Source organism: Sapajus apella, unplaced genomic scaffold (genome assembly GCF_009761245.1).
Source record: "Sapajus apella isolate SASKATOON/1434 unplaced genomic scaffold, GSC_monkey_1.0 scaffold139, whole genome shotgun sequence".
In the NCBI taxonomy this organism is placed as follows: domain Eukaryota; kingdom Metazoa; phylum Chordata; class Mammalia; order Primates; family Cebidae; genus Sapajus; species Sapajus apella.
Window position 1 is genome coordinate 3,163,005 of NW_022437079.1, and position 25,047 is coordinate 3,188,051.

General features: G+C 49.0%; 2 protein-coding genes across 7 annotated transcripts in view; one reads left to right on the plus strand and one right to left on the minus strand.

Moving 5' to 3' along the window:
- The window catches only part of FANCI (FA complementation group I), a 91,771-nt gene extending 72,183 nt beyond the window's left edge, over positions 1-19,588 (minus strand). For 2 of the 6 annotated variants that reach the window (XM_032263902.1, XM_032263898.1), the window contains exons 1-2: positions 3,085-3,236; positions 77-179 (exon numbers count right to left, since the gene is read on the minus strand). In XM_032263902.1, the coding sequence (XP_032119793.1) occupies positions 77-160 (84 nt within the window). In that variant the 5' untranslated portion in view covers positions 161-179; positions 3,085-3,236. Of the gene's footprint in view, positions 1-76; positions 180-269; positions 572-3,084; positions 3,238-9,462; positions 9,649-19,502 lie in introns of those variants that run through there. The other 4 variants (XM_032263899.1, XM_032263901.1, XM_032263900.1 and 1 more) reach the window with 4 other exon arrangements.
- A 968-nt stretch (positions 19,589-20,556) lies between these two features.
- RLBP1 (retinaldehyde binding protein 1) overlaps positions 20,557-25,047 on the plus strand; it is a 12,081-nt gene continuing 7,590 nt past the window's right edge. Inside the window, exons 1-4 of the mRNA XM_032263913.1 lie at positions 20,557-20,648; positions 20,910-21,038; positions 22,238-22,442; positions 24,237-24,415. Coding sequence (XP_032119804.1) covers positions 20,637-20,648; positions 20,910-21,038; positions 22,238-22,442; positions 24,237-24,415 — 525 coding nt within the window. The 5' untranslated portion in view covers positions 20,557-20,636. The remainder of the gene's footprint in view (positions 20,649-20,909; positions 21,039-22,237; positions 22,443-24,236; positions 24,416-25,047) is intronic.

The window sequence follows — 25,047 nt, forward strand, 5'->3', positions numbered from 1 at the left end:
TCTTTCTCACATGTCCTTTGAATTTGTCATCAAGCCTGACATTCACTTTTAGCAGAACATGCTTCCTGATACTCACGTCATCTTCTTTCAGAGACTGAAGAAATTCCTGCAGCTTGTCTGCTGTTTTTTCTGCTGCTAGAGATAAAATCTTCTGGTCCATTATTGCTCATATCACAGAACTATAAGGGGAAAACATCAGAGATGGGTGAAGATTCCAGAAATGACAAACTTGATTTTTTTTCCTTCCCTGTTAACTGAATATTTCATACCTATTATGCAATGGGTGCTCAACAAACTTAGGACTATCTCTGAGTAGGTGATTCTTTTTTTCTTCTTCTTCTTCTTCAGCTCAGTGTTAAGATGGTGATTCTTAACCTAACCAAAATAATCTTAAAAATTCCCCGAAAATTGCCTTATTAGGAAATTGTATTCTAATCAAGTGGTTTCATAATTTTTGCCCCCACCTGTTATCATCTCACTGAGCATACTATCTAGAACCCAGCTGCCACTTAACAGCATATCAAGTATGTAATACATTATCATAAGCATGTAATAAAGTATTTAACAAATAAATGAATAAACCAACAGCACTAGAAATGCTATGTGCCAATTAAGTGGTATAAAAACAAGCGAGAAGGAGAGCCCAAGAGTGTGAAGCTGCAGTGAGCTGTGATCATGTCACTGCACCCCAGCCTACGCAACAAAGTAAGACCTTGTCTCTTTAAAAAAAAAAAAAAGAAAAGAAAAAGAAAGAAAGAAAGAAAAGGTGAGAAATTAACAAGGCGAAAGATATAATTGTGTTCTTAAAGGTCAAGGCTTCCCAACAGAGGAAAGCTTGAACTGGAACTTAGAGATTAAATTTAGATAGTCAAGACAACCAGACTATATAGTGAGAAGGGTATCATGAACAAAGGCATTCATATGGGAAATGAGAAATTTATTTGGGGAAAATGAGTAGAATGGCTGAGGCAGAATCCAAGTAGGAAAATAGTGAGTAGGAAGGCTGGAAAGATAGGCTGGGAGTAAACAGGTTAAGGAATTCAGATTTTATTTCGTAAATCACTGAGAACCATCAAAAAATTCCGAGCAAAAGACAATCTCACAAGATTGAAAGTGACAGAACCTAGCATCTTTGTGCAGATTAAAGTGGGGAGAAGGTAAGGAGAAACAGCAAAGGCAGAGACCCTTTGGACGCCATTTTAGTGGAAATGATAAAGACCTGTACTAGGGTGGTGACTGGAGAATAGAAAAGATGGGATGAAATGGAGGCACATGAAACAGACAGAATTCAGTGAGGAGCTATGAAAATAGAAGGGGAAACACAGACTAGTAGAAAGAAAATCTGCCCCTCCTCTTCCTCCTGTGATCCCATCTCCATAAATGGTACCATCATTCGTTCAGCTGCTCAAACCAGAAACCTGGGTGACATTCTTAACAACTTTGGCTTCATCCTTCACCACATCCATAACCAAGTCCTGTCAATGTTACCTACTAAGTATCTCCCAAATCTACTTTTCTCCGACTCCACTACTGAAACATTACTCCAAGCCACCACCATTTCTCACCTGAACTATGGCAATGACTCTTAACTTGTCCCCCTCCACGCATCAACTAAAGTGATGTTTCTGAAACACAAACCTCATTATGTGACTTATCTTCCCTCCATGCCATCCTCATCAGAAAGCTCTTCAGAGTAGCTTTCCATTGCTTTCTCATCAGTCCAAAATCCGTAAGTAAGGATAAAGTAAGTCCTGCAAGGTCTGACCCATGCCTAACTCCCCTTCATCACTCTGTTCCAGCTATAGGGAATTACTTCCAGTCCTTCAAATCGCCAAGTTATTTCTGCCACAGCCCCTTCCTTCCACATGTTTCCATCTGGAACTCAAATACAGACTCCTCCTTCCATCCACTGCCCCTCACTCTTTCATTACTAATTCCTACAAATCCTTCAGATCTCAGCTCAATCCACATCTCAAAAGCTCAGTCTAGGTTAAACGGTTCCCTATTACATCCGCTCATGGCACCAGTAAACCGTCTTACATACTGTCACCAGTTTTTAATGTTACATGTGTAATTATCAGATTAACAAATGTATTTCCCACTAGACTATAAGCCCTGTAAGGGCAGGGGCCGTAGCTGGTTTTATCACTGTATCTTCAGCACGTGGCACACTACCTAGCTCAAACTAGGTAACTAACAAATATTTATTTAACAAATTACTAAACCCCTACAATAGGGAAGACACTGGACCTAGCACTTTACATCCATTAATATGATCCTCACAACACATATTAGGTAGGTGTACTATTTGCCCCATTTTAGATGAACAACTTTTGGGATTCAGAGATTAAGGAATTTCCCGAAGATTAGACGACCAGCAAGTGGCAGAGAGAGAAGTGAAGCCCAAGTTTGTCCAGCTCCAGACTCCAAGATGCCAACTGGATGCAAATAGGACACACTAACCTAACCAGGTGACCAGCCAGAAGAGGCAGGCAGGCAGCTTCGGAGGGGAATATGTGTAAACCACACTAGGCACATGTGCTACAATCATCCTGAAACCAGAGGTAAGACCAGAGGCGAGTGGCTGTGAATTTTGTGAGCGCAAAGTAGATTCCTTCTCAAGAGATGCGGAGAGCATCAGAGATCTGAAGTCAAGATCCGAGAAAGGCAGGGTCCGGGCGGCGGGAAACGCTGGCGTTCCCTTCCGGGTTCTTCAGCGCGCGAGCCGCGAACGTAAAAACGGAAACGATAACACGAAGCAGCTGGTGATGGAGACCGTGACCCGACAAAAAACGCAAAGCAAGATTTAGGAAAATTTCTCAGAAGTCAGAACTGCACCTCGACCATGGGGAAAGAATTTAACAGGAGAGGCTCCGAGCGAGGCTCGCCCCTCGGAGGGAACTGCTAAAGCGGAGGCGGACGGCAGGAGACAGCGGAGCGAGTCTGCTTTCTAGGCCACAGAAAATACCAGAGCGCCACGTCAGGACACGAGCCTCCTTTCCCCCAAAGAACAGCTCCCTCCCAAGGACCCCATCCCACAGCCCAAGCAACTTGCGCACCGATCTGCAGTCACCCCAGCCTCACCTACTCCGCAAACTTCCGAAAATCCCGCTCAACCCGACGCCGCCCCACTTCCGCTACCCGTGACAACCAGTCCCGCCCCTGCGGCTCACTTCCGCCGTCCGGGCGCCGCGGGCCGGGAGCACCTGGAGGGCTGACGGGTGCCGGGAAGCGTGCGGAGTTCCAGGACGTCCCCGCTCACAGTCGGAGGGGGGCGCTGCGAGTCCGAACCCGCGCTCGGGGCCGCGGAGGAGCACGCGCAGAGGGACCTACTCCAGTTGCAGGAGTAGTCAGGGCCAGGGGACTCACAGCTGGGGCCCCGCATGTCTTGGCGTTGGAAAAGCCTGGAAGGCAGAGGCGGGTTTCATACTCCACAGTGTGCCAGGGGACCGGAACCGCTGTGGCTAAGGGGCTTAGTGGGCTTCTGGGGGTTGTGGGTTTTGCTTGATCTTTGTTTTGCTTTTTTTATTGCGCTCCCATTGTGTAACGCCAGCGTTTAGCGCGTAGCCTGGTAATAGCGAATATTCGTTAAATGAACAACTGACCGTAGACCGAAGACCGACAGAGGGTGGGGCCGCGATTCTGTTTTGGGTTCAGGGAGCCCGTTGTGCAAAAGGCCTGAGAGCAACGAGCGAGCAAGAGAGCCTCTGGCCAGCTGGGAAGGCGGGGTTTGCCAGTCTTTCTCACGTTGGGGGCAGTGGGGAACCTCTGAAGGGGAAGGGCGTGTCTGTGTTGTGTTGTAGAATGCGATATCGGGCAGGTGAGTTCCTCAGAAACCGTTCAAAAGAGATGAGCCAGGTGGGGAGGACCGCAGGCACGACCCCTTAGGACACTAAGTTGTCCCCGAGATAGGTGGTGGTGGCCAGCCGTGGCAACGGGGACAGAAAGAAGGGAACCGCATGTGAAAGAGATTAGGAGGTAGAGATTTAGGAAGCCCAAATATCCGGATTTGAGGGGTGGGGGTGGGAGTTGTTGAGGAATGTTCGGGCTCAAATGACGGGTTGGGGGGTGGGAAGTTAATCCTGATAGTTGAGGCACACAGGGAGCACAGGAAAAGGGTGATGGGGTGATGGTGAGCCCTTCGGATTTGGACCCACCAAATTTGAGGTGCCTGTGGGAATTGAGGTGCAAGTGAAGGAATGTTAAGATCAGGGAGCAAACAGCTATTGGAGGGGAATGGTGCCTCTCAGCTTGTCTAGACCTGCTCTTTGTTTGTCACCCTTCAGCATTTTTTTCCCTTCTCCATTTCTGTCCCAATTCTGAGCTGTGATATTTAACTAAAACATGGCAGTTTGAGGATGAAGATGATTCCTGAAAGGAATCTTTTTTTTTTTTTTTTTTTTTTTAAATAAGATGGGGTTTCACCATCATGGCCAGGCTGGTCTTGAACTCCTGACCTCGGGTGATCCACCCACTTCGGCCTCCCAAAGCGCTAGGATTACAGGTGTGAGCCACTGCGCCCGGCCCTGAAAGGGATCTTTTACCTTGCCAAGGAAACAGGCAACTTTGCCTCATCTCCCCACAAAATCTCCCTGGCTGCTTCTGGGACTGCTGGAATTCAGCCATGAGTCTGTGGGTCTGGGTAGCTAGAACAAGCTCATTAGCCTCTAGGAGCCCCCATTGGCGCATCCCAGACATACTTGCTGAATTGCCTGTGTGTCTACCCACCAGCATTGATGCTTCAAGGTTCTGGTCTCCCCTTGTTGCACAAATGTATCATTTGTGTTTTCCATTTGCATGAATAAATGTTACATATGCAAAAGAAGAGAAGACTAGATTCATTCAGATTAACAACAGCAGTTTTTTCACCCTGGTGCAGGTTTCTTTAAGCAGCAGATCTTATCCATCTGGTTCACCCACGAGACGCTATACACTGAGAAGCTAGTGACACACTGATTCTAGAAAATACAGCCAGTTAAAAACAGGTGTACAGTAATGGAACTAAATGTTCTTCAGAACTTGTCGATAGTACTTGTTTATCTAACAACATTTACAGGAGTCCAAAGAAAAAGTACAAATGGACACCCCTCCCCATTCCCAACTCAGTCTTGCAGTGTGAAGTCTCAGGCTTCATATGCCTGCATGCGGACAGCCAACCTGAAGATCCACACCATGACTCCCCCACAAAGCTGCCCCTTAGCCACCCTTTGGGTCTAGGGCTGTACATACTAGCAGGTCCACTCTAAGGAGGGTGGACCTAGGAAAAGTCCTACCTGGGCCCTGGAAGCAAATTTGAGGATGGTTAAGTCGGAACCTATGGCACGATTTAAAGGAAGGCATGTGAGCACATCCTCTGGGTTCCTTGGACTCTGGGCAGAGGAGAACCAATAAGGTACCCACCCAGCCCAAGAGCTCCAGTCGCTTGGGATTAAGGGCGCACTGCTTGAGACAATAACCAAGGTAACGTATAAAGAGCCAAACTCAGAAGCACATGAAAGTGTTATTTCCTTCCAGCAATCCCCATTACTGGGTATGTATCTAAAAGAATTGACAGCAACATCTCAAAGAGATATTTGTATATCTATTTCAGAGTAGTACTCTTTACAGTAACCAAAAGGTAGAAGCAATACAGATGTCCCTCAATGAGTGAATGGAAAAATGTGAGACATACATACTAAAGAATATTACCCAGTTTTAAAAGGAAGGAAGTGCTGACACGTGCTACAACATGGATGACCCTTGGGGGCATTATGCTAAAGTGAAATAAAGCAGTCACCAAAAGACAAATACTAATGTATGTGATTCCATTTATGTGAGGTATCTCATCAAATTCATAGAAACACATGGGGCATGGTGGCTCACCCCTGTAATCCTAGCACTTTGGGAGGCCGAAGCAGGTGGATCACCTGAGGTCAGGAGTTTGAGACCAGCCTGGCCAACATGGCAAAATCCCCTCTCTACTAAAAATACAAAAATTAGCCCAGAGTGGTGGCAGGTGCCTGTCATCCCAGCTACTCTGGAGGCTGAGGCAGGAGAACTGCTTGAACCCAATAAGTGGAGGTTGCAGTGAGCCAAGATCATGCCACTGCACGCCAGCCTGGGTGACAGAGCAAGACTCCATTTCAAAAAAAAAAAAAAAAAATCATAGAAACAGAAAGTAGAATGGTGATTATGGGGTCTGGGGGAGGGGAAAATGATATCACTTAATGGGTACAGAGTCTCAGTTTTGCAAGATGAAAAAGTTCTGGGCCGGGCGCAGTGGCTCACGCCTGTAATCCCAGCACTTTGGGAGGCCGAGGCGGGTGGATCACGAGGTGAAGAGATCGAGACCATCCTGGTCAACACGGTGAAACCCCGTCTCTACTAAAACTACAAAAAATCAGCTGGGCATGGTGGCGCGTGCCTGTAATCCCAGCTACTCAGGAGGCTGAGGCAGGAGAATTGCCTGAACCCAGGAGGCGGAGGTTGCGGTGAGCCGAGATCGCGCCATTGCACTCCAGCCTGGGTAACAAGAGCGAAACTCCGTCTCAAAAAAAAAAAAAAAAAAAGTTCTGGAGATCCATTGCACAACAGTGTGAATATTCTTGACACGACTGAACAGTACACTTAAAAACCGTTACGATGGTAAAAGAACTACCTGGGTAACTCGCAGGTTTGTTAAAGAGAACTGGTTTACTCCACCCGGAAGAAATTCCAGTTTGGTAGAGTTTGAGTCCAAGGTTTAACTGCTCACTGTATCACCAGTTTGTAAAAAGTGCCTGGCATAAGGTAGTGCTTCCTAAGTATTTGCTAAATGGATGCCAAATCATGAAAATAGCCCAAGAAAAAATATGGGTTTAAAGTATCTCAATGAGATGAGAAATTCCAAACCCAAAATTTTGACATAAAAGATACATTGCTTCTTCTAAAACTCCCTGTGAATTTGCAATCATTTGAAAGTAGAACGTTCAAAACAAACAGGAAAGTCTTAGCTCCTTTCTCCCAATCTGTTTCCTGTTTCTCAGAGGCCTGGAAGGAAGAGGAGTAAAGGGAAAGGAAAAGAATCTGGGTGGAAAATAATCCGTGAAAACTGGCCCCTTATAGTTAGCAATATTTGATTAGATTATATAGATGATTCAAGGGTATCAATGGTCAATTCGTAGTTTTGATCTACTGGGATTAATTAAGAGAATCTTACTTCATTCAGGCTGCAATAACCAATTACTATAGACTGGGTGGCTTCTGAACAACAGAAATTTATTTCTAACTGTTCTGGAGGCTGGGAAGTTCAAAATCAAGACACCAGCAGTGTTGGTATCTGGTGAAGGCCACTTTCACATATATGGCATCTTTTTGCTGTGTCCTTACATGGCGGAAGGTACAGGGCAGCTCTCAGGTGCTCTATTATAAAGACACTAATCCCAAAACCCCGCCTCCTATGCTATCTCTTTGGGGGTTGGGATTTCAGTGTATGAATTTAGGGGAACAGCAGCATTCAGATCAAAGTAAGGAGAATGTCCCTGTTTTTAGGAAGTCCACCCTGAAGTATTTAGGAGTAGAAGGGCATCATGTCTGCAACTTACACTAAAATAGTTTAGAAAAAACTATGCTTGTGCAAATTGAGAGAACGAAAGAGCAAATGTGAAGTGTTAACATCTAGGTGAAAGGCATGTGGGAACTCTTTGTACCATCCTTATAGCTTTTCTATAAATTTGAAATTAAATGTCAAAATAAAAAGTTAAGAAACTGCTGGCCCAGTTGCAAATCTAGCGGACTTCTCTGGCCTATAGATCATCAGCAAACTGGGCCTTGGAGGTGCCACCTCTGCCCTTTTCTGTGGAGAGGCGGGTACTTGTTCTCCATCTTCTACTTCGCCCTTTTCTACTGCCATCCTAGGTCATCCCATCCTACGTGTGGCCTCTCGGCCATCTCCCCTCCACCCTATGCCTTTCTCCTCCATGTCACCTCAGCCACTCGCTCTCCTGGCCATGCCCCGAGCCACCTCCCAAATCACCACTCAGGTAGCAACCTCTCAACCATCCAATTAGCCTGCTCAATTATTCCCACCCACCTGTTCTCCAATCTTCACTGCCTCTGACTCCTCCTCATCTTTAATTCCAAGGTTACTTAAACCACATTTTTGCAATATTTATTTACATATATATATATATATATATATTTTTTTTTTTTTTGAGACAGAGTCTCACTCTCTGACCCAGGCTAGAGGGCAGCGGTGCAATCTCAGCTCACTGCAACCTCCACCTTTCAGGTTCAAGCAATTCTCCTGCCTCAGCCTTCCAAGTAGCTGGGATTATAGGTGTCTGCCACCACACCTGGCTAATTTTTATATTTTTAGTAGAGATGGGGTTTCACCATGTTGGCCAGGCTGGTCTCGAACTCCTGACCTTATGATCCGCTCACCTCAATCTCCGAAAGTGCTGGGATTACAGGCATGAGCCACTGCGCCTGACCTATTCATTTATTTGTTTTGAGATGGTCTCACTGTTGCCCAGGCTGAGTGCAGTCGGGTAATCATGACTCACTGCAGCCCCAACCTCCCAGGCTTAAACAGTCCTCCCACCTCAGCCTCCTGAGTAGCTGGGACTATAGGCACACACCACCAGCAGCTAATTTTATTTTTTGTAGAGAAGGAGTCTTGCTATGTTGCCCAGGCTAGTCTCAAATGCCTGGACTCAAGTGAACCTCCCGCCTCAGCCTCCCAAATTGCTGGGATTCCCGGCACAGGCGACTGCTCCCACCTTTTGCCCCCTTTTGACTTTCCTTCCATCCCATTGACTCAGCAAACCCTAACCCTGTATGAAGCCAGCTGTATTTTCTCGCTGGAGCCATACCTCTGCTGCTGGGTTGTGCTAGAGGTCACGTGTGTGTGTAGGTGGGTGTCCCAGCCTCAAGGGGGCTTCAACACTGCCAGATAACCTTCCTCAATAAGTTTATCCTTCCTTTCTTCATAAAGTTGCACTTGACGCACCCCCACCCATCAAAAAAAGAAAAAACTAAGTGCCATCAGATGGAAATTTGCATTAACTCTCCTCCGCCAAGTCTTTAAAGACAGTGTCCTCACCACCACCAGTTCTTCCCCCCAGCTCCCTGTAACAGTGGAGGGTGTCCCACCTTCCCAGCCAACGCTGGTCCCTCTGCTGGGGCATCAAATCCCACCTGCTTCCACCTTCTCAGCGAGGACCTTACTATCATTTACCCCTCTCAAACCTCGGTCTTTAACCTCTAACTTTCTACAGCTGCCCTTTCATACGCACATCTTGTCCTTTGGTGGTGAGGAGTTAAAGCTGAGTTCCCATCTGAGGGCACTTTTTTTTTCCCCCTTGAACACTAAAAAAAACAATAAAAAGAATTAGTGAGATCATCTGCGGAGAATCAAGGCGGAGATAGAAAAGTCTCTCCCATCCATCTAAACAAAGCAATTCTTGACCCACACTTCCCTTCAGTTACCGCCCTCTTTCCCACCTGCTTTCAGCCAGATTTCTCTAAGGAGCCATCTATTGTCTTTCTCTGCACTTCTGTATCTCCTCTTCATTCCTCTGCCCTTCTCTTACCTCTGATAATTCACCAAAACAGCCGTGGCCAGGATCATGGCACACTTCTTGGTTTTGTTTGTGTGTTTGAATCTCGCTCTTGTTGCCCAGGCTGGAATGCCGTACTACGATCTCAGCTCACTGCGACCTCTGCCTCCCAGGTTCAAGCAATTCTCCTGCCTCAGCCTCCCAAGTAGCTGGGACCACAGGTGTGTGCCACCACACCTAGCTAATTTTTTTATTTTTAGTAGAGACGGGGTTTCACCATGTTGGCCAGGCTAGTCTTGCACTCCTGACCTCAGGTGATCCGCTGGCCTTGGCCTCCCAAAGTGTTGGGATTACAGGCGTGAGCCACCGTGCCTGGCCGCCTTCTTGTTTTGAAATCCCGTGGACATGTTTAATCCCATCTTGACCTCCCTACAGCACTTGGCACTCCCTTCTGTGAACCATGCTGTCCTGGTTTTCTTGTCTACATTCCCTGCTAGATTGTAAGCAGCAAAGGCAGAGCACGTGTCTTACAAATCAACATTTCCCCAGTACCAGGCGCAGATCCTGGTATATAGTAGGTGCTCAACAAATATTATTTTATATTTACATTGAAACTGAATTCTTTGCATTGTGGAATACAGCATCTTAGGGCCTAAAGGATCCAGCCACTGCCTTCATCTTTTCACTCATCTCCTACCCAAACCCTCGGCTCCAACTAGACTACTTAGTTGCAATTCTCCAAACAAGCCAAACTCCTGCTTTTCCATATTTTTAACATGTGCTGCTTACTGCCTGGGAGTCCTTTTTAGGGACACCTACTCCATTTCCCCACATCGTCTCCCTGGTGAGTCTCTTGCTCTTTTCTTAGTTTGAAAACCACTTTCTTCGGAAAATCCTTCTTGATTCCCCCCGGCAGAGCGGTCTTCTCCCTCCAAGGTCCTCCTGTATTCTTTACACAGACCACAGCTATTACAGCGGTTCCCAAGCATGCTCAGAGGTTGTTCGTGAAAGGGTTGCGCTGGCTCATAAATTTGGGAAATGCTGAGTTAAACAGGTGTTTTGTTTGTTTTCTTGAGTGAGGGTCTCACTTTGTCACCCATGCTGGAGTGCAGTGGCCAGATAATAATTCACAGCAGCCTTCACCTCCTGGGCTCAAGCAATCCTTCTGCCTCGACCTCCTAAGAGGGACCTGGGTCCACAGGTCAAGTTATTTTATTTTTTTAAAGACAGGGTCTCACTGTGTTGACCAGGCTGGTCTGAAACTCCTAGTCTGTCAGTCAGTCCTCCCATCACAGCCCCGAAAAGTGCTGGGATTAAAGGTGTGAGCCATTGTGCCCAGCCTAAACAGCTAGATTTCTTTGCTGCAGGACTTCTCAGAGCCTTTGCATTGCTTACGTTCATTAATAGCTTCCAATATAATTTGTAACCTTTCTCAAATCAAACTTAATTAACCAGAGAGCAACTCCCCATTTTTGTGGAGCATTTTTTGGCACTACCGCATGGATCATTTCAGAAGCTTTGTCTTGTCATTGTGCTTGCCCTATTTTATAATTACTTTGTGTATGGCTCCCCCCGTCTACACTGCGAGCCATTTAAGGCAGAGATAGTATTTTATTTCTCTCTGGATGCACAATGCCTAACATATAATAGCTACTCAATACAAGCTGGTTGAAAGAATGTAGGGAAAAGGAAGGTAAGAGAAAGAATGATGAAATAGGAGAAAGAAGGCTTCTTGAGGCTGGGTGCGGTGGCTCTTGCCCATAATCCCAGCACCTTGGGAGGCCGAGGCAGGTGGATCACCTGAGGTCAGGAGTTCAAGACCAGCGTGGCCAACAGGGTGAAACCCCATCTCTACTAAAAATACAAAAATTAGCCGCGCGTGGTGGTGGGCACTTGTAAGCCCAGTTGCTTGGGAGGCTGAGGCAAGAGAATCGCTTGAACCCGGGAGGCAGAAGTTGCAGTGAGCTGAGATCGTGCCACTGCACTCCAGCCTGGGCAGAAGAGCAAGACTCTGACTCCAAAAAAAAAAAAAAAAGGCTTCTTGATTTTTACATGTAACATCCCAGAAATCCCATGTAACATCTAGAATCCCAGTACCTAGATTCTACCATAAATGTTTTATTCCACTTGCTCCATCACATCTATCCATTATCCATCCCTCACAGCAGCCGTGGATCCGCTTACTGATCTGTTCTTCGCTTTCTTTTTACTTGTGTGTGTTTGCAAGCTTATTTTTCCTCAGATTGTGGAGTCACCTTAATTCTGAAATCCTCTTGGAACAAGCATCCTGACAAATCGTCTAGTTCAGCTCCTCCTTGCTCACTGCCAGTGCCTCTTGCTCTTCCCCTGACATGGGCGGGCCTCTCTTTGTGGAATGAACAATACCTCCTGGAGGGAGGGAACTTTTTAGAGCATGGGAGAGGCTGCGAGCCCCGGGGGTCAGAGACCCTGCTTGCTTGCTCTCATCACTTCTGTGCAATTTTAAGGAAAGTGCAGAATGTTCCCAGACTTGGGTTTTCCTGCTTCTCAAAGGAAGGGCTGAGGCCTGGGATTCCATAAGGTCCTCCCTAGCCCAGGATAATTGCTACTGACCAAAGAAGGGGTTGCATGGACCAAACTCTTGCCCACTGGAACTGCTCCCAGGGAGGGTCAAGTAATGTCACCTTCCCCAGGAGCCAAGGGCAGGTGTGAGGTCCCTGGGCAGACACCCCTGTGTTGATCTTGCTTCTTGAGGAAGGACAGCCTTGTGTATTGAATGCTGAGAGGTCTTTAGAATGGCTGACACCTCTACTTCTTTTTTTTTTTTGAGACAGAATTTCGCTCTTGTTGCCCAGGCTGGAGTGCAATGGTGCGATATCAGCTCACCACAACCTCCACCTCCCGGGTTCAAGTGATTCTCCCGCCTCAGCCTCCTAGGTAGCTAGGATTACAGGCATATGCCACCATCCTCAGCTAATTTTGTATTTTTAGTAGAGACAGGGTTTCTCCATGTTGGTCAGTCTAGTCTTGAACTCTTGACCTCAGGTGATCCGCCCACCTTGGCCTCCCAAAGTGCTGGAATTACAGGCATGAGTCACGGGGCCTGGCCCCCTGAGACTCTATTTCTAACCAGCTGTGTGGCTTTGCGAAAGCCCCTCACCTCCCGGACTCTCGCTATCCTAGTCTGTGAAAAAGGGGATTATACTCTGACGTCTGGAAGGACTGGCTGAGGTAACACTGGTGAGGCACCACAGATGTCAGTCATCTCCCTCCTGGCCTTCAGCTGGGCAGAGGGCAGCATCCAGGGAGCCCACGGTTGTCTGCCAGTGTGGCCAGCACAGGTGTCTGGGCCAGTGAGGGCAGTGCCTCCTCTCACAGTGGCACTTTGTTCCACCAGGGGAGCTGGATGTGAGCGTGACTCCTGGGGAGGGAGGAGGGAAGATTAGAGGCGCTGGAAGGGCCGTGAGCAGAAGATCATGCTGCAGAAAGCTCTGCTCCCCCAGAATGCCCTCATGGCCAGCTAGCATCCTAAAAAGCTCCATGCAGCCTGCTCCTATCAGGGCTGGGCCATTCACTTGATAGGGTTCCTGGTGCACAGGAGTAGTTTTCGTGATGGAGTCCATCACCCATCACCCAGCACCCATCACCCAGCCTCTTCTGAGCCCTTGTTGTTCCTTCCCATGGGGCAGCCTGGGCTCCCATTCTCATGATCTCCAAGGAGCCTCGCACTCTATGAAGTACCTGGGAAAAACCCATCCTCCCATCTGTATTCGTTTGCTATGGCTGCCATCACAAAGTACTATAGGCTAGGCAGCTTCCACAACAGAAGTTCATTTTCTCATAGCTCTGGAAGCTGGAAGTCCGAGATCAAGGACTTCCTCTGTAGAATCGGTTTCCTCTGTGGCCTTCTTCCTTGGCTTGTAAGGTGCCATCTTCTCCCTGTGTCTTCCCATGGTCTTCCCACTATAACTGTGCCCAAATTTCCTCTTCCTATAAGGATACCAACCTTATTGAATTAGAGCCACCCTAATGACCCCATTCTAACTTAATTGCCTCTTTAGAGACACAATCTGTAAATAACAGTCACATTCTGAGGTCTGGGGGTTAGGGCTTCCACATAGGAATTGTGTGGGTGGGGAGTGGACAGATGCCATTTGGCCCATATGGCATCTTATAGGTGAAACAACTGAGGCCTAAGAGGGTCAGTGGCTCGTACTAGGCAAGGCCAGACCCTCCCTCTGTGCCTCCATTCACAACCCAGCCTCACTTGCCTGTTCCGGAGAGGAAGAGGATGGTGGGTGAGGGCAATCCGAGGTCTGACTCCTCACCAAACCTCCCAGCTGGTGGAAGTGACAGGTCAGGCAAACCACTCTGCTGGGCACAGCAAGGGCAGACATTCTCCAGGGCAGTGCTTTTCAAATTTTATATGCATAGGAATTATTACACCTAGCGAACTCCATTAAAATTATTTATTTGTTTGGGTCAGGGTCTCTCTGTATTGCCCAGGCTGGAGTATACTGGCTATTCAAAGGTGCAATCATAGCTCACTACAGCCTCGAATGCCTGGACTCAAGAGATCCTCCTTCCTCAGCCTCCCCACTAGCTGAGACTACAGAGCTGTGCCACTGTTCTGGCTAAAAATTAAGTAATTTTAGGTAATTAAGTTAAAATGACATCATTAGGGTGGGCCCTAAGCCAGTCCAGGCTCTGACTTGGCCTCTCTGGGGATGGGCCTGAGACTTTGCATTTCCTACAGGCTCCCATGTGATGCCAATGCTGCTGATTTCTAGATCACACTGAGCAGTAACAAGGTTTAAGCCAGCACTCTCCATGAGAAATAGATGTCATTCTAAATTTTCTCATATCACATAAAATAAAATGTAAAAAGAAACAAGTGGACCAGGTGCTGTGGCTCAGGCCTGTAATCGCAATATTTTGAGAGGCCAAGGTAGGAGGACAGCTTGAGACCAAGAGTCTGAGTCCAGCCTGGGCAACATAGTGAGACCTCATTTCTACAAAAAATAATTTTAAAAATTAGTTGAGGCCAGGTGTGGTGGCTCACACATGTAATCCTAGCACTTTGGGAGGTGAAATCACTTGAGGTCAGGAGTTCGAGACCAGCCTGGCCAACGTGGTGTAACCACATCTCTACTGAAAAAAAACAAACAAAAATAGCCAGGCGTGGTGGCCTCTACCTATAGTCCCAGCTACTCAGTAGGCTGAGGCAGGAGAACATCTTGAACCCAGGAGGTGAAGGCTGCAGCCTGGGTGACAGAGCAAGACTCCATATTAAAAAAAAATTAGTTCGGCAGGTTAGCATCTGCTTATAGTCCTAGCTACTCAAGGGTCTGAGGCAGAAGGATTGCTTGAGCCAGGGAGTTGGAGGCTGCAGTGACCTATGATCATGCCAGTGCACTCCAGGCTGGGCGACAGAGTGAAACCTCACCGCTAAAAAAGAAACAGGGCTAGGTGCGGTGGCTCACATCTGTAATCCCAGTACTTTGGGAGGCCAAGGTGGGATGATTGCTTGAGTCCAGAAGTTCGAGACCAGCCTGGGCAACATAGTGAGACCTTGTCTCTACAACAAATAATAATAATTAAAAAATGGCCAAGCATGGTGGCTCAAGTCTGTAATCCCAGCACTTTGGGAGACTGAGGCAGGCATATCACCTGAGGTCAGGAGTTCAAGACCAGCGTGGCCAACGTGGTGAAACACCATCTCTACTAAAAATACAAAAATCAGCCCGGGTGTGGTGGCGGATGTCTGTAATCCCGACTACTCGGGAGGCCAAGGCAGGAGAATTGCTTGAACTTGAGAGGTAGAGGTTGCAGTGAGCTGAGATCACACTACTGCACTCCAGCCTGGGTGACAAAACAAGACTCCGTCTCAAAAAAAAAAATCATTATTTGAATGTGGTGGTGCATTCCTGTGGTCTCAGCTACTCAGGAGGCTGAGGCAGGAGGATGGCTGGAGCTAGGGAGATCGAGGTTGCTGTGAGCTGTAATCATGCCACTGCACTATAGCCAGAGTGACAGAAGAAAACCCAGTCTTGAAAAAGAAACAGGCAAAATTAGCTCATGTGTGTATTTTTTTTTGAGATGGAGTGTGGTGTATGATCTCAGCTCACTGCAACATTCACCTCCCAGGTTCAAGCGATCTTCCTACCTCAGCCTCCTAAGTAGCTGAGATTACAGGTGCCTGCCACCACACCCAGCTAATTTTTGTGGGTTTTTTTGCAGAGACTGGGTTTCACCATGTTGGCCAGACTGGTCTCAAACTCCTGACCTCAAGTGATCCTCTGGCCTTGGCCTCCCAAAGTGCTGGGATTACAAGCTCTAATATATTTTTAACCAATATATCCCAAACATAATCATTATCATTTCAGAACAGTGAGCATATAAAAATTGTTAATGAGGTATTTTACATTATTTTGTTTGTACTAAGTCTTTAAAATCTGGTAGGTACTTTACAGCACATCTCACTTGGGACTCTAAATTCTTAGGAGAAATACTTCATCACAAAATTTACAGTTGAAAAAAATAGGATCACACATCTAAGTTGTTCTAAACCTACTTAAAAGTTTTCAAAAAACAGAATCCAGTATTAGTTTTCAAATTTAAATTTAAGATAATTAGAATCAAATAAAATTAAAAATTTAAGGCCAGGCGCGGTGGCTCACGCCTGTAATTTCAGCACTTTGGGAGGCTGAGGCTGGTGGATCACTTGAGCTCAGGAGTTTGAGGCCAGCCTGACCAACATATGAAACCCCATCTCTACAAAAAATATAAAAATTAGCTGGGTGTGGTGGTGCACGCCTGTAATCCCAGCTACTCAGGAGGCTGAGGCACGAGAATCACTTGCACCCAGGAGGCAGAGGTTGCAATGAGCTGAGATCGCACCACTGCACTCCGGCCTGGGCAACAGAGTGAGACTCTGTCCCCAGCCCACCCCACCAAATTTAGTCCTTGGGTCATATTACTGAATTTTTAAATTTAATTTTTTATAGTGAGACCCCATCTCTACCATTAACCCATTTGAAATGCTTGAAAAGCTACACGTGGCTAGTGGCTACTGTATAGGACAGCGTAGGACTAGACCATCAGGAGGAAGAATGACAGAAATGAAGGATCCCAGCTCCACAGAGGACTTGGGATGGAAACAGCCCAAGACCCAGATAGCGCCAGAGCAGGAGCCCAGGGAAAGGGTGTTGGAAGCAAAGAGCTCAAGGTGTGCACCCCAAGATCTAAGCACCAGGCACTGTAGCTGGCTCTGGAGGAAGGGGTCAGCAGGGGACGGGGTGGTGTGAAGAGATCCCAAACCTGCCGAGGTAGGAATGGGTGGCAAAGCAGGAACTATGTCCAGGGAAAATAAAAAAGTGCTTCTGGGCTTGGATTCTGGAGAACGACCTGTGCAGGGGAGCTTGAGCCTGTCCCGGGCACCTCTAGGAAGCGAAACCGTGACCAAAGGTGGTCATTACAGGAAGCTGCTTGGGGCTCAGACCAACAATGAGCTTTTAAACAAGGAGAGTCCTCACAATGGAAACAGGGAGCTTCCTGCCTTTGGAATCCTGGACAGAGAATGTTCTAGAGGAATCACCTCCTCTTCATTCAGTGGAATGGCAAAACAGAATCTGGAAAGCTGCCTGTTGAGAGGCTGCAGAGGGGTTTGTTCCTGTACAAAGGGTTGAATAATGAGTTCCCTCCAGTTCGGTGCCTATTGACCCCGTATTTGCAGTAAATGACCTTTCCAGAGGACTTACTAAGGGTCAGGCAGCTAAACCCCTGAACTGAGCACTTAACTGCAGTTTCATCTACACAAAGCCATGAGCCTGGTCCTCCTGCTTTCTCCTCTTCTTAGGGGAGGAAACTTAGAGCTGCCAAGTTTTGAAGTCATGTCTCACGGCCAGAGGATGCTGGAGCAAGGCTTTAAGCAGGCAGCCTGGTTCCAGAGCATGCCATCCGCTGCACCACGCTATCTACAAGGAGGCTTAGCCTGTCTCATCCTCTCCCTGCTTGCCCTTAACCAGCCACATTTCCCACTGACTCCACTCGCTGCAGAGGTGAAAACTACCATGCCAAGGTCCTGCGGGCTGCGGGAGAGGGTGGGCCACAAGCCTGGATTGGCCAGAGCTGCCACTGTCGATGTAATCACGTTCACAGTTTCCCTTCACCTCTTCCTACCCTGCGGGGCGCTCTCTCAGCAAACCCCATGCCCGGATCTTGAGGAGAAAGAGGGCAGGGAAAAGGGAATGGGACTGGCCCAGATAGCAGCCCCACGGCCGGGCTTCCACATGGCTGAGCAGGAACTCCGGAGCAGGAGCACACAAAGGAGGGCTTTGATGCGTCTCCAGCCAGGCCCAGGCCTCTCCCCTCTCCCCTCTCTCTCCGGGTCTTCCTTTGCCCCACTCCGGGCCTCCTGTGAGCCCGATTTAACGGAAACTGTGGGCGGTGAGAAGTTCCTTATGACACTAATCCCAACCTGCTGACCGGACCACGCCTCCAGCGGAGGCAACCTCTAGAGCCCCAGGACATTCAGGTACCAGGTAGCCCCAAGGAGGAGCTGCCAACCTGGCAGGTAAGTCAATACCTGGGGCCTGCCTGGGCCAGGGAGCCCAGGATTGGGGTAAGGACTCAGGGGAGCAGGGAGACTGTGTCCCAAGCTGCCCGTAAAACTGAAACTACCTGGCTATGCTCCAGGTTGAGCTAGACCAATTTGATGGCAGATTTAGCAAATAAAAATACGGAACACCCAGTTATATGTGAATTACAGATGAACAGCAAATACTTTTTTAGTATTAAAAAAGTTCACATTTAGGCTGGGCGCAGTGGCTCACGCCTGCAATCCCAGCACTTTGGGAGGCAGAGGTGGGTGGATCACCTGAGGTCAGGAGTTTGAGACCAGCCTGGCCAAATGCTGAAACCCTGTCTCTACTAAAAATCCAAAAAATTAGACAGGCTTCGTGGTGCATGCCTACAGTGCATGCCTTCCAGCTACTCAGGAAGTTAAGGCAGGAGAATTGCTTGAACCCAGGAGGCGGAGGTTGCAGTGAACCGAGATTGCACCACTGCACTCCAGCCTGGGTGACAAGAATGAAACTCTGTCTCAAAAAAAAAAAAAAGTTCACATTTAACTGGGCATTCTGTATTTTAATTGGCAACCTGGGATGGCAGAGAACAGCATCGGCATGGTGAGAGGGATAGGCATTTTTTCATTGTGTACAGCTTGTCAATCAGTATATGTAAAACTCAAAGTTAACAGCTTGGGCATGTTTCGAAGAGTTGCTGCACAGACTTGAACCCTGTTTTCCTAAGACCTCGGATCTTGTTCTGATGGTCTGCACAACTGGCTGGGGGTGTCCAGCCACTGTCTCTCCTGCCTGGGCTCTTTAGGGCGGTCTGTCAGCCCCTCCATTTCCATTCCTGTTCCAGCAAAACCCAAGTGATAACACAGCAGCATTCCAGTCTGTCTCTGTGCCCACAAATTTGGATGTCTACCAGCCAGAAAGATGGCTTAGATTTGGTTCCTGTCGGTGGATTATGGCCCCCAGAACTTCCCTGTCCTTGCTGGGGCTGTGGAGTGGATGGAGCAGGAGATGGGGGACCCTTAGATATTCCTTGGGGTCCTCCAAGTCTCTTTGTGCAAGTTAGGGTCATGATCAATATGGAGTTAAGGAAGAGAAGGGAAACTGTGTTTTAGAACAGGACGCTGCACCAGGAGCATTGCGGAAATTGTATAGTTTTCATGACAGTTCTTTTTGGTAGGTACTGTTGTTACCCTTAGTTTGCAGATGAGGAAACTGAGACCCAGAAAGGTTAAATAACTTGCTAGGGTCATACAAGTCATAAATGACAAAGCCTGATTCAAAGCCAGGTCTCCCTAACCTTTAGGGTTTCTATGACACCAGCTCTCCTAGGGAGTTTGCCTGCAGATGTCTTGGCTCTAGGCATCAAAAAAAGACTTGGCGTCAGGCAGACATTGATTCAAATCCCAGCTCTGTCACTTACCAGCTGTGACGAGGTAATTGAACTGACCATAGAATCTGGTCACAGGAAGGAGCAGGATGGTGAAGCGTTCTCGAAGGCACTTAGGCAGGACATTTAGGCAGGAGAGGAAACCTGGAAACAGAAGAGTTATCTCCAAAAATACCCAGTAGGGAAGCAGGTGGTCGTGTGGGCCATTAATGGGATCTGTCCTGGTAACCAAGCATTGCTTATGTGTCCATTTTTAAATGACATGTCACAACCCTTCCATTCCTACTTTACAGGGAACAGCCAAGGCTCGGGTTAAACCACACAGCCTGCAAGCGGAAAAGAAGAACTTGAACCCAGGTCTGACCTCTGTGCCACAGTGGGCTGCCTCTTGGTGCTGACAGGAAGTCACAGCTTGGGTCTGAGTCCTGATCCCTGGTGATTTTTTGGCTGTGTGACCTTGGACAAGTCACTTCTCCCCCCTCCTCTGTTTCCTCCTTGTCAAACGGGAATAATAAGGCCAGCCATGGCGCTGAGAGAGTGGACTTGGGAGTACTTGGCGCGTCCCAAAGCGCAGAACACACTCCCAGCCTCGTGATTATGTACTTATGTAACTGGTCATCGCCCATGTTGAGAGTGAATGAATTGGGGAAAGGGCCATCCACTAGGCTGGGAAGTGTCTGAGGGACCCCTTTGGGCTGGAGAAGGATGGCCACAGGAGGGAGGAGGGTTGCCTTATCCTGCAGTGATTGTGTCATTGGGAATGGAGCCAGACTCTTGTTTTTCCCTGGCGGGGCCAACTTGTCTGAACACCTGAGGACTGAGCAATTTGCGTGTGTGCCCTTCGTCAAAGCAGTGTTTCCCAAAGTGTAGCCCAAGAACCATCTCCCTGGGAGCCACCTGGGTGTGCTTTGAATTGCAGATGCCTAGGCCTGAGCCTGCGCCTCCAGAGTCAGAAGCATGGAGGTCGCGGCCTGGGCACCTGCATTTCTAACAAATGCCTCGAGTGATTCTGATGCCATTCAAAGTTTGAGATCCACTGTTCTGAGACAATAACAGAATGGCTTCTCTAACCCCCACAGCCCTGACCGAAGGGGCCGACTGGAGAGCCCAGGACAGAGAAAGCAGATCTCTTCTTTTTCCAAGGACTCTGTGTCTTCCAGAGGCAATATGTCAGAAGGGGTAAGTGCCCTGTCCTCCGGGCGCTCCCCCACCCATCACCCCTCTCTTCCCTCTCCCTCCCGCCTTACTCCTCTATCACCTGCTCTGCCCAGGATTATAGGCACACACTCCTCTCACCTCTCTGTGGGTCCTGACCTCACAAAATGAGGGGGCTTAACAGTGACCTTGGGTAAGAGCATGAGTTGAAGGTATGAGCAGGTCATTTCCCTGGCTGGCTGGGGCTGACAGCGGGCTGTTCCTGTTTTCCCTTTCTCTGCCCAGGTGGGCACGTTCCGCATGGTCCCTGAAGAGGAGCAGGAACTCCGTGCCCAGCTGGAGCAGCTCACAACCAAGGACCACGGACCCGTATTTGGTCCGTGCACCCAGCTGCCCCGCCACACCCTGCAGAAGGTGAGGTGGCTGACAGTGCCGGGAGGGGCAACCTAGGGGCAACATAAGGGGACTTTGACCGCGTCCTCTCTCCTGCAAAAAGGGCAGCCCCAGAACTCCAGATCCTAGACCTGATAGACTGGCCTGTTCTAGGGTCCTTCCTGGTGGTCACAGCTATGGCAGCAACTGGGTTGACCAGACACCCAGCCAGCCCAACTCAAGACTACAGCCCAGAGCCTCTGAATGGGGGCCATCTAAACTAGACTCAGTGTGAGGATCATGGGTTTGGAAACGGCCCTGGGGAGCAAGGATCCAGCTGCTGCCCCTGCTAGATGGGCAAGGGGCCCGAGTTCCAGAGCCAGATCTACTTTCAGTTTGCTGTGTGATCTTGAGCAGATGGCTTTCCATTTCTGGGTCTTGCCCTCTGTACCTGTGAAAGATAGTGAACTAGCTCAGGGATGATCAGACTGTGCTCTGTGGAGGCTGACAGCTGTCTTAGAGCTGCTGGGGAGGGGGGGAAGTGGCTGAGCTAAGCCTGGGCTCCCAGCTTCCATCTCAGCTTCCTTGGACATCTCACAGGAAAGGTGCTATTAGCTCCTTCACATTTGACTCCCCCTCCTTTCCCTTCCCTCCTCACACTGTGCTGGGAGACAGCGGCCTGAGGCCCGCAGAGGGAGGACAGTGAGGCTCTGGGCAGGAGGCAGGCTGCCATGTGCCGGAGAGCTGTGTTTTTGAAAAAGTTGGAACGAAGCTTGGGAGGCAGCAGGGAGACTCGATGGAAAGAGGAGTCCCAGCTCCACTCCTTTCTCTCCGGGTGACCTCGAGCAAGAATATCTTCACCTTGTCGAGCCTCAGTCTGCTCCTCTGAGAGATGTGGATAAGAACACCAACCATGTGGGCTGTGCAAAGATGTAAAAACACAATGCCTTCAAAGGACTCAGCAGGTTGCTAGGGAAAGGCTCAGTGAGCCTAGGTTGTCATTATTAGAAACATTTAGACTGTTGGCCATATTCTGCAAATATCCAGGATGAACTGTTTGACTGAATTCTTTCCACACACAGCAATCTCAGGTGCTGTCCCTGGGGCAGAAGAGGGAGGGGTTGCTGCAGAGCCCTGGGCCCCCTGGGCTGGTCTGGCTCTGGTGGGAGACTCATCACCTGTGTGTCCTGCCCCTCACCCGCACCAAAGCCTAACCTCATGCGCACCCCACCCTGTTCCAGGCCAAGGATGAGCTGAATGAGAGAGAGGAGACCCGGGAGGAGGCGGTTCGAGAGCTGCAGGAGATGGTGCAGGCTCAGGCCGCCTCCGGGGAGGAGCTGGCTGTGGCCGTGGCGGAGAGGGTGCAGGACAAGGACAGTGGCTTCTTCCTGCGCTTTATCCGCGCGCGGAAGTTCAATGTGGCCCGTGCCTATGAGCTACTCAGAGGTGAGGACCGCGCTGGAGGGCCGGCCCTAGTAGGGCGGGGGGCCGTGAGGATGGTGTCCACTCTCTCCCAGGCACTGAAGAGGCTGCTTCCATTACTGTGGGCAAGTCAATTTCCCTGAGCCTTCATATACTTACCTGTAAAATGGGTTTGCTCCGAAAATGAACAAATGAATGAATGAATGAATGGAGTGTGTCAGGACCAGATTCCGAGAGCTCTAAGTCCTCTCAACTCTCTCCCAGTCTTGGGATTCACTGGGTAAAACTTGGGTATCCCCCATTTGGGTGGTGAGGGGAGGAGCTTCCCTTCCTTATCTCTGGAGTCCCCCACCCTGAGAACCAGGCCTTGGCCCTGGAATGCTGCAGGAAGCTGGACAGTGCCTCGCTCAGGGCGGCTAGCTAAGCCTCATGTGCAGTGGAATGGAAGATGCTACCAGGCCTGGGAATGCTGGCTGGATGAAGACAGGATCCCTCAAGAAATCAAGTCTTGGGCACTGGGGGAGGGAAACGGGGTCTGCACAGGCCCTCTGCAGGCTAACGATCTTCCTTTTCTTACTTCTTCCTTCTCCAAACGGTAATTCAGGGCCATGCTGTGCTGACCACTGCTATAGGCCAAGGGGTGCAGTGGAGAAGAGAACAGACCAGAGTTCCCTGCCCTGGTGGAGCTCATATTCTAATGGTGGAAATAATACATTCGATAAATGAAGTAAAATTTTAGATAAAGTGGCCAGGGAAGTTCCAGTGCAAAGGGATTTTTTTTTTTTTTTTTTTTTGAGACGGAGTCTTGCTCTGTCACCAGGCTGGAGTGCAGTGGCGCGATCTTGGCTCACTGCAAGCTCCGCCTCCTGGGTGTTCAAGGGATTCTTCTGCCACAGCTTCCCGAGTAGCTGGGACTACAGGCGCCCACCACCATGCCCAGCTAATGTTTTTGTATCTTTGTATTTTAGTAGAGATGGGGTTTCACCATGTTGGGCAGGATGGTCTCCATCTCTTGACCTTGTGATCCGCCCACCTCGGCCTCCCAAAGTGCTGGGATTACTGGCATAAGCCACCACGCCCAGCCGCAAAGGGAATTTTTGAAGAAAAACACAGAGGAAATGAGATATCTGTGGGGAACAGCAGCCAGGGCAGAGGGAACAGCCAAGACAAAGGCCAGGAGGTGGGAGGTGGGAGGTGCCTGGAGTGTTCCAGAGCAGTGAGGAAGTTGGTGTGGCAGTCTTTTGGCAGAGATGCCCAGGTCCTCTAGGGGCTCCAGTTTGGTGCTTCAGGCCACAGAGGTGGGGAACTGTTCAGGATGGGTACAGATGGGGCGTTTCTGGACAGAACCGATGCTGCTGGAATCAGGAAGGGCTCTGTGTCCTGCCTGGGGTTTGGATTTTACTTGGGAGCTCCTCCCCAGCCCTGCGCACACCTCACCCCTCAGCTTACCCTGTGCCCAGCTGAAAAATCTGTGCCTTGTCCCCATGGGAAAGAAAATAACAAGTAATGATTCTCCTCATATTTGGGACTACGTCTCATGTTTGCACAAGCTTATGATGATATTTACACCTTGAATCTCATTTGATTGCCTCAACTAATTGGTGAGATAGGCCACTATCTAGAATAATAGGCCAATATTGAGATTCCATTTTTTGGAGAGCAAACATGGGACTCTGATAGGGTTGAGTAGCCTGCTCGGTCTCAAATAGGACTTATGTGGAAGGGCCAAGCAGGAGGCCAGGTCCCTGATGCCCACTAGGTGGGATGGGGTAGGGATGGGATGGCTCCCTGAAGGGGTTCCTCCGCACCCTCCACCAGGCTATGTGAATTTCCGGCTGCAGTACCCTGAGCTCTTTGACAGCCTGTCCCCAGAGGCCGTCCGCTGCACCATTGAAGCTGGCTACCCTGGGGTCCTCTCTAGTCGGGACAGGTATGGCCGAGTGGTCATGCTCTTCAACATTGAGAACTGGCAGAGTCAAGAAATCACCTTTGATGAGGTTAGTGGGGGCTCACCCAGCTCCCACCCTGCGGGCTGGGTTCCCTCCCTCAACCCTGGTTTCTACTGGGCCCTCATTACTGGTTCCCCAGGAGGCAAGGTTGGTAGAGGGGGAAAGGTGGGCAGCCACTTGCCGCCAAGCCCTTTCGGGCAGGGGGAGAATTCTTAGGGTGTGCCAGGGCAGCTGGAAAACCCAGTAGCTTTGCAGGTGGGGCTTGATGGCCAATCATATGTGGCTGTTCCTGGGTATCCCTGCCAAGTGCCTACAGGGGTAACAGCTGTGCACCATGGGCTTAATGCTAAAAGCTGAGAGCAACAGAGAGAACAGGGATTCGTACACTGTGGGCTGCAAGAGATTCTGGAAGGCACAGGTTGCAATCTATTTAGGAGCCCCAATTCTTTGTGCTTATATATACTCATTTTTGCTTGTCTGAACCATTAAGAGGGCTGCCCCAAGTGGGGGAATTAGGGTTTGTCTTGGGAGAACTTAGGCATGTGCCACTGAGCCTGAAAACGATTCCTTTAATTAAAAAAAAAAAAATTGGTACAAACTAATTTATTTTTGAGACAGAGTCTCGCTCTGGTCACCCAGGCTGGAGTGCAGTGGTGTGATCTTGGCTCACTGCAACCTCT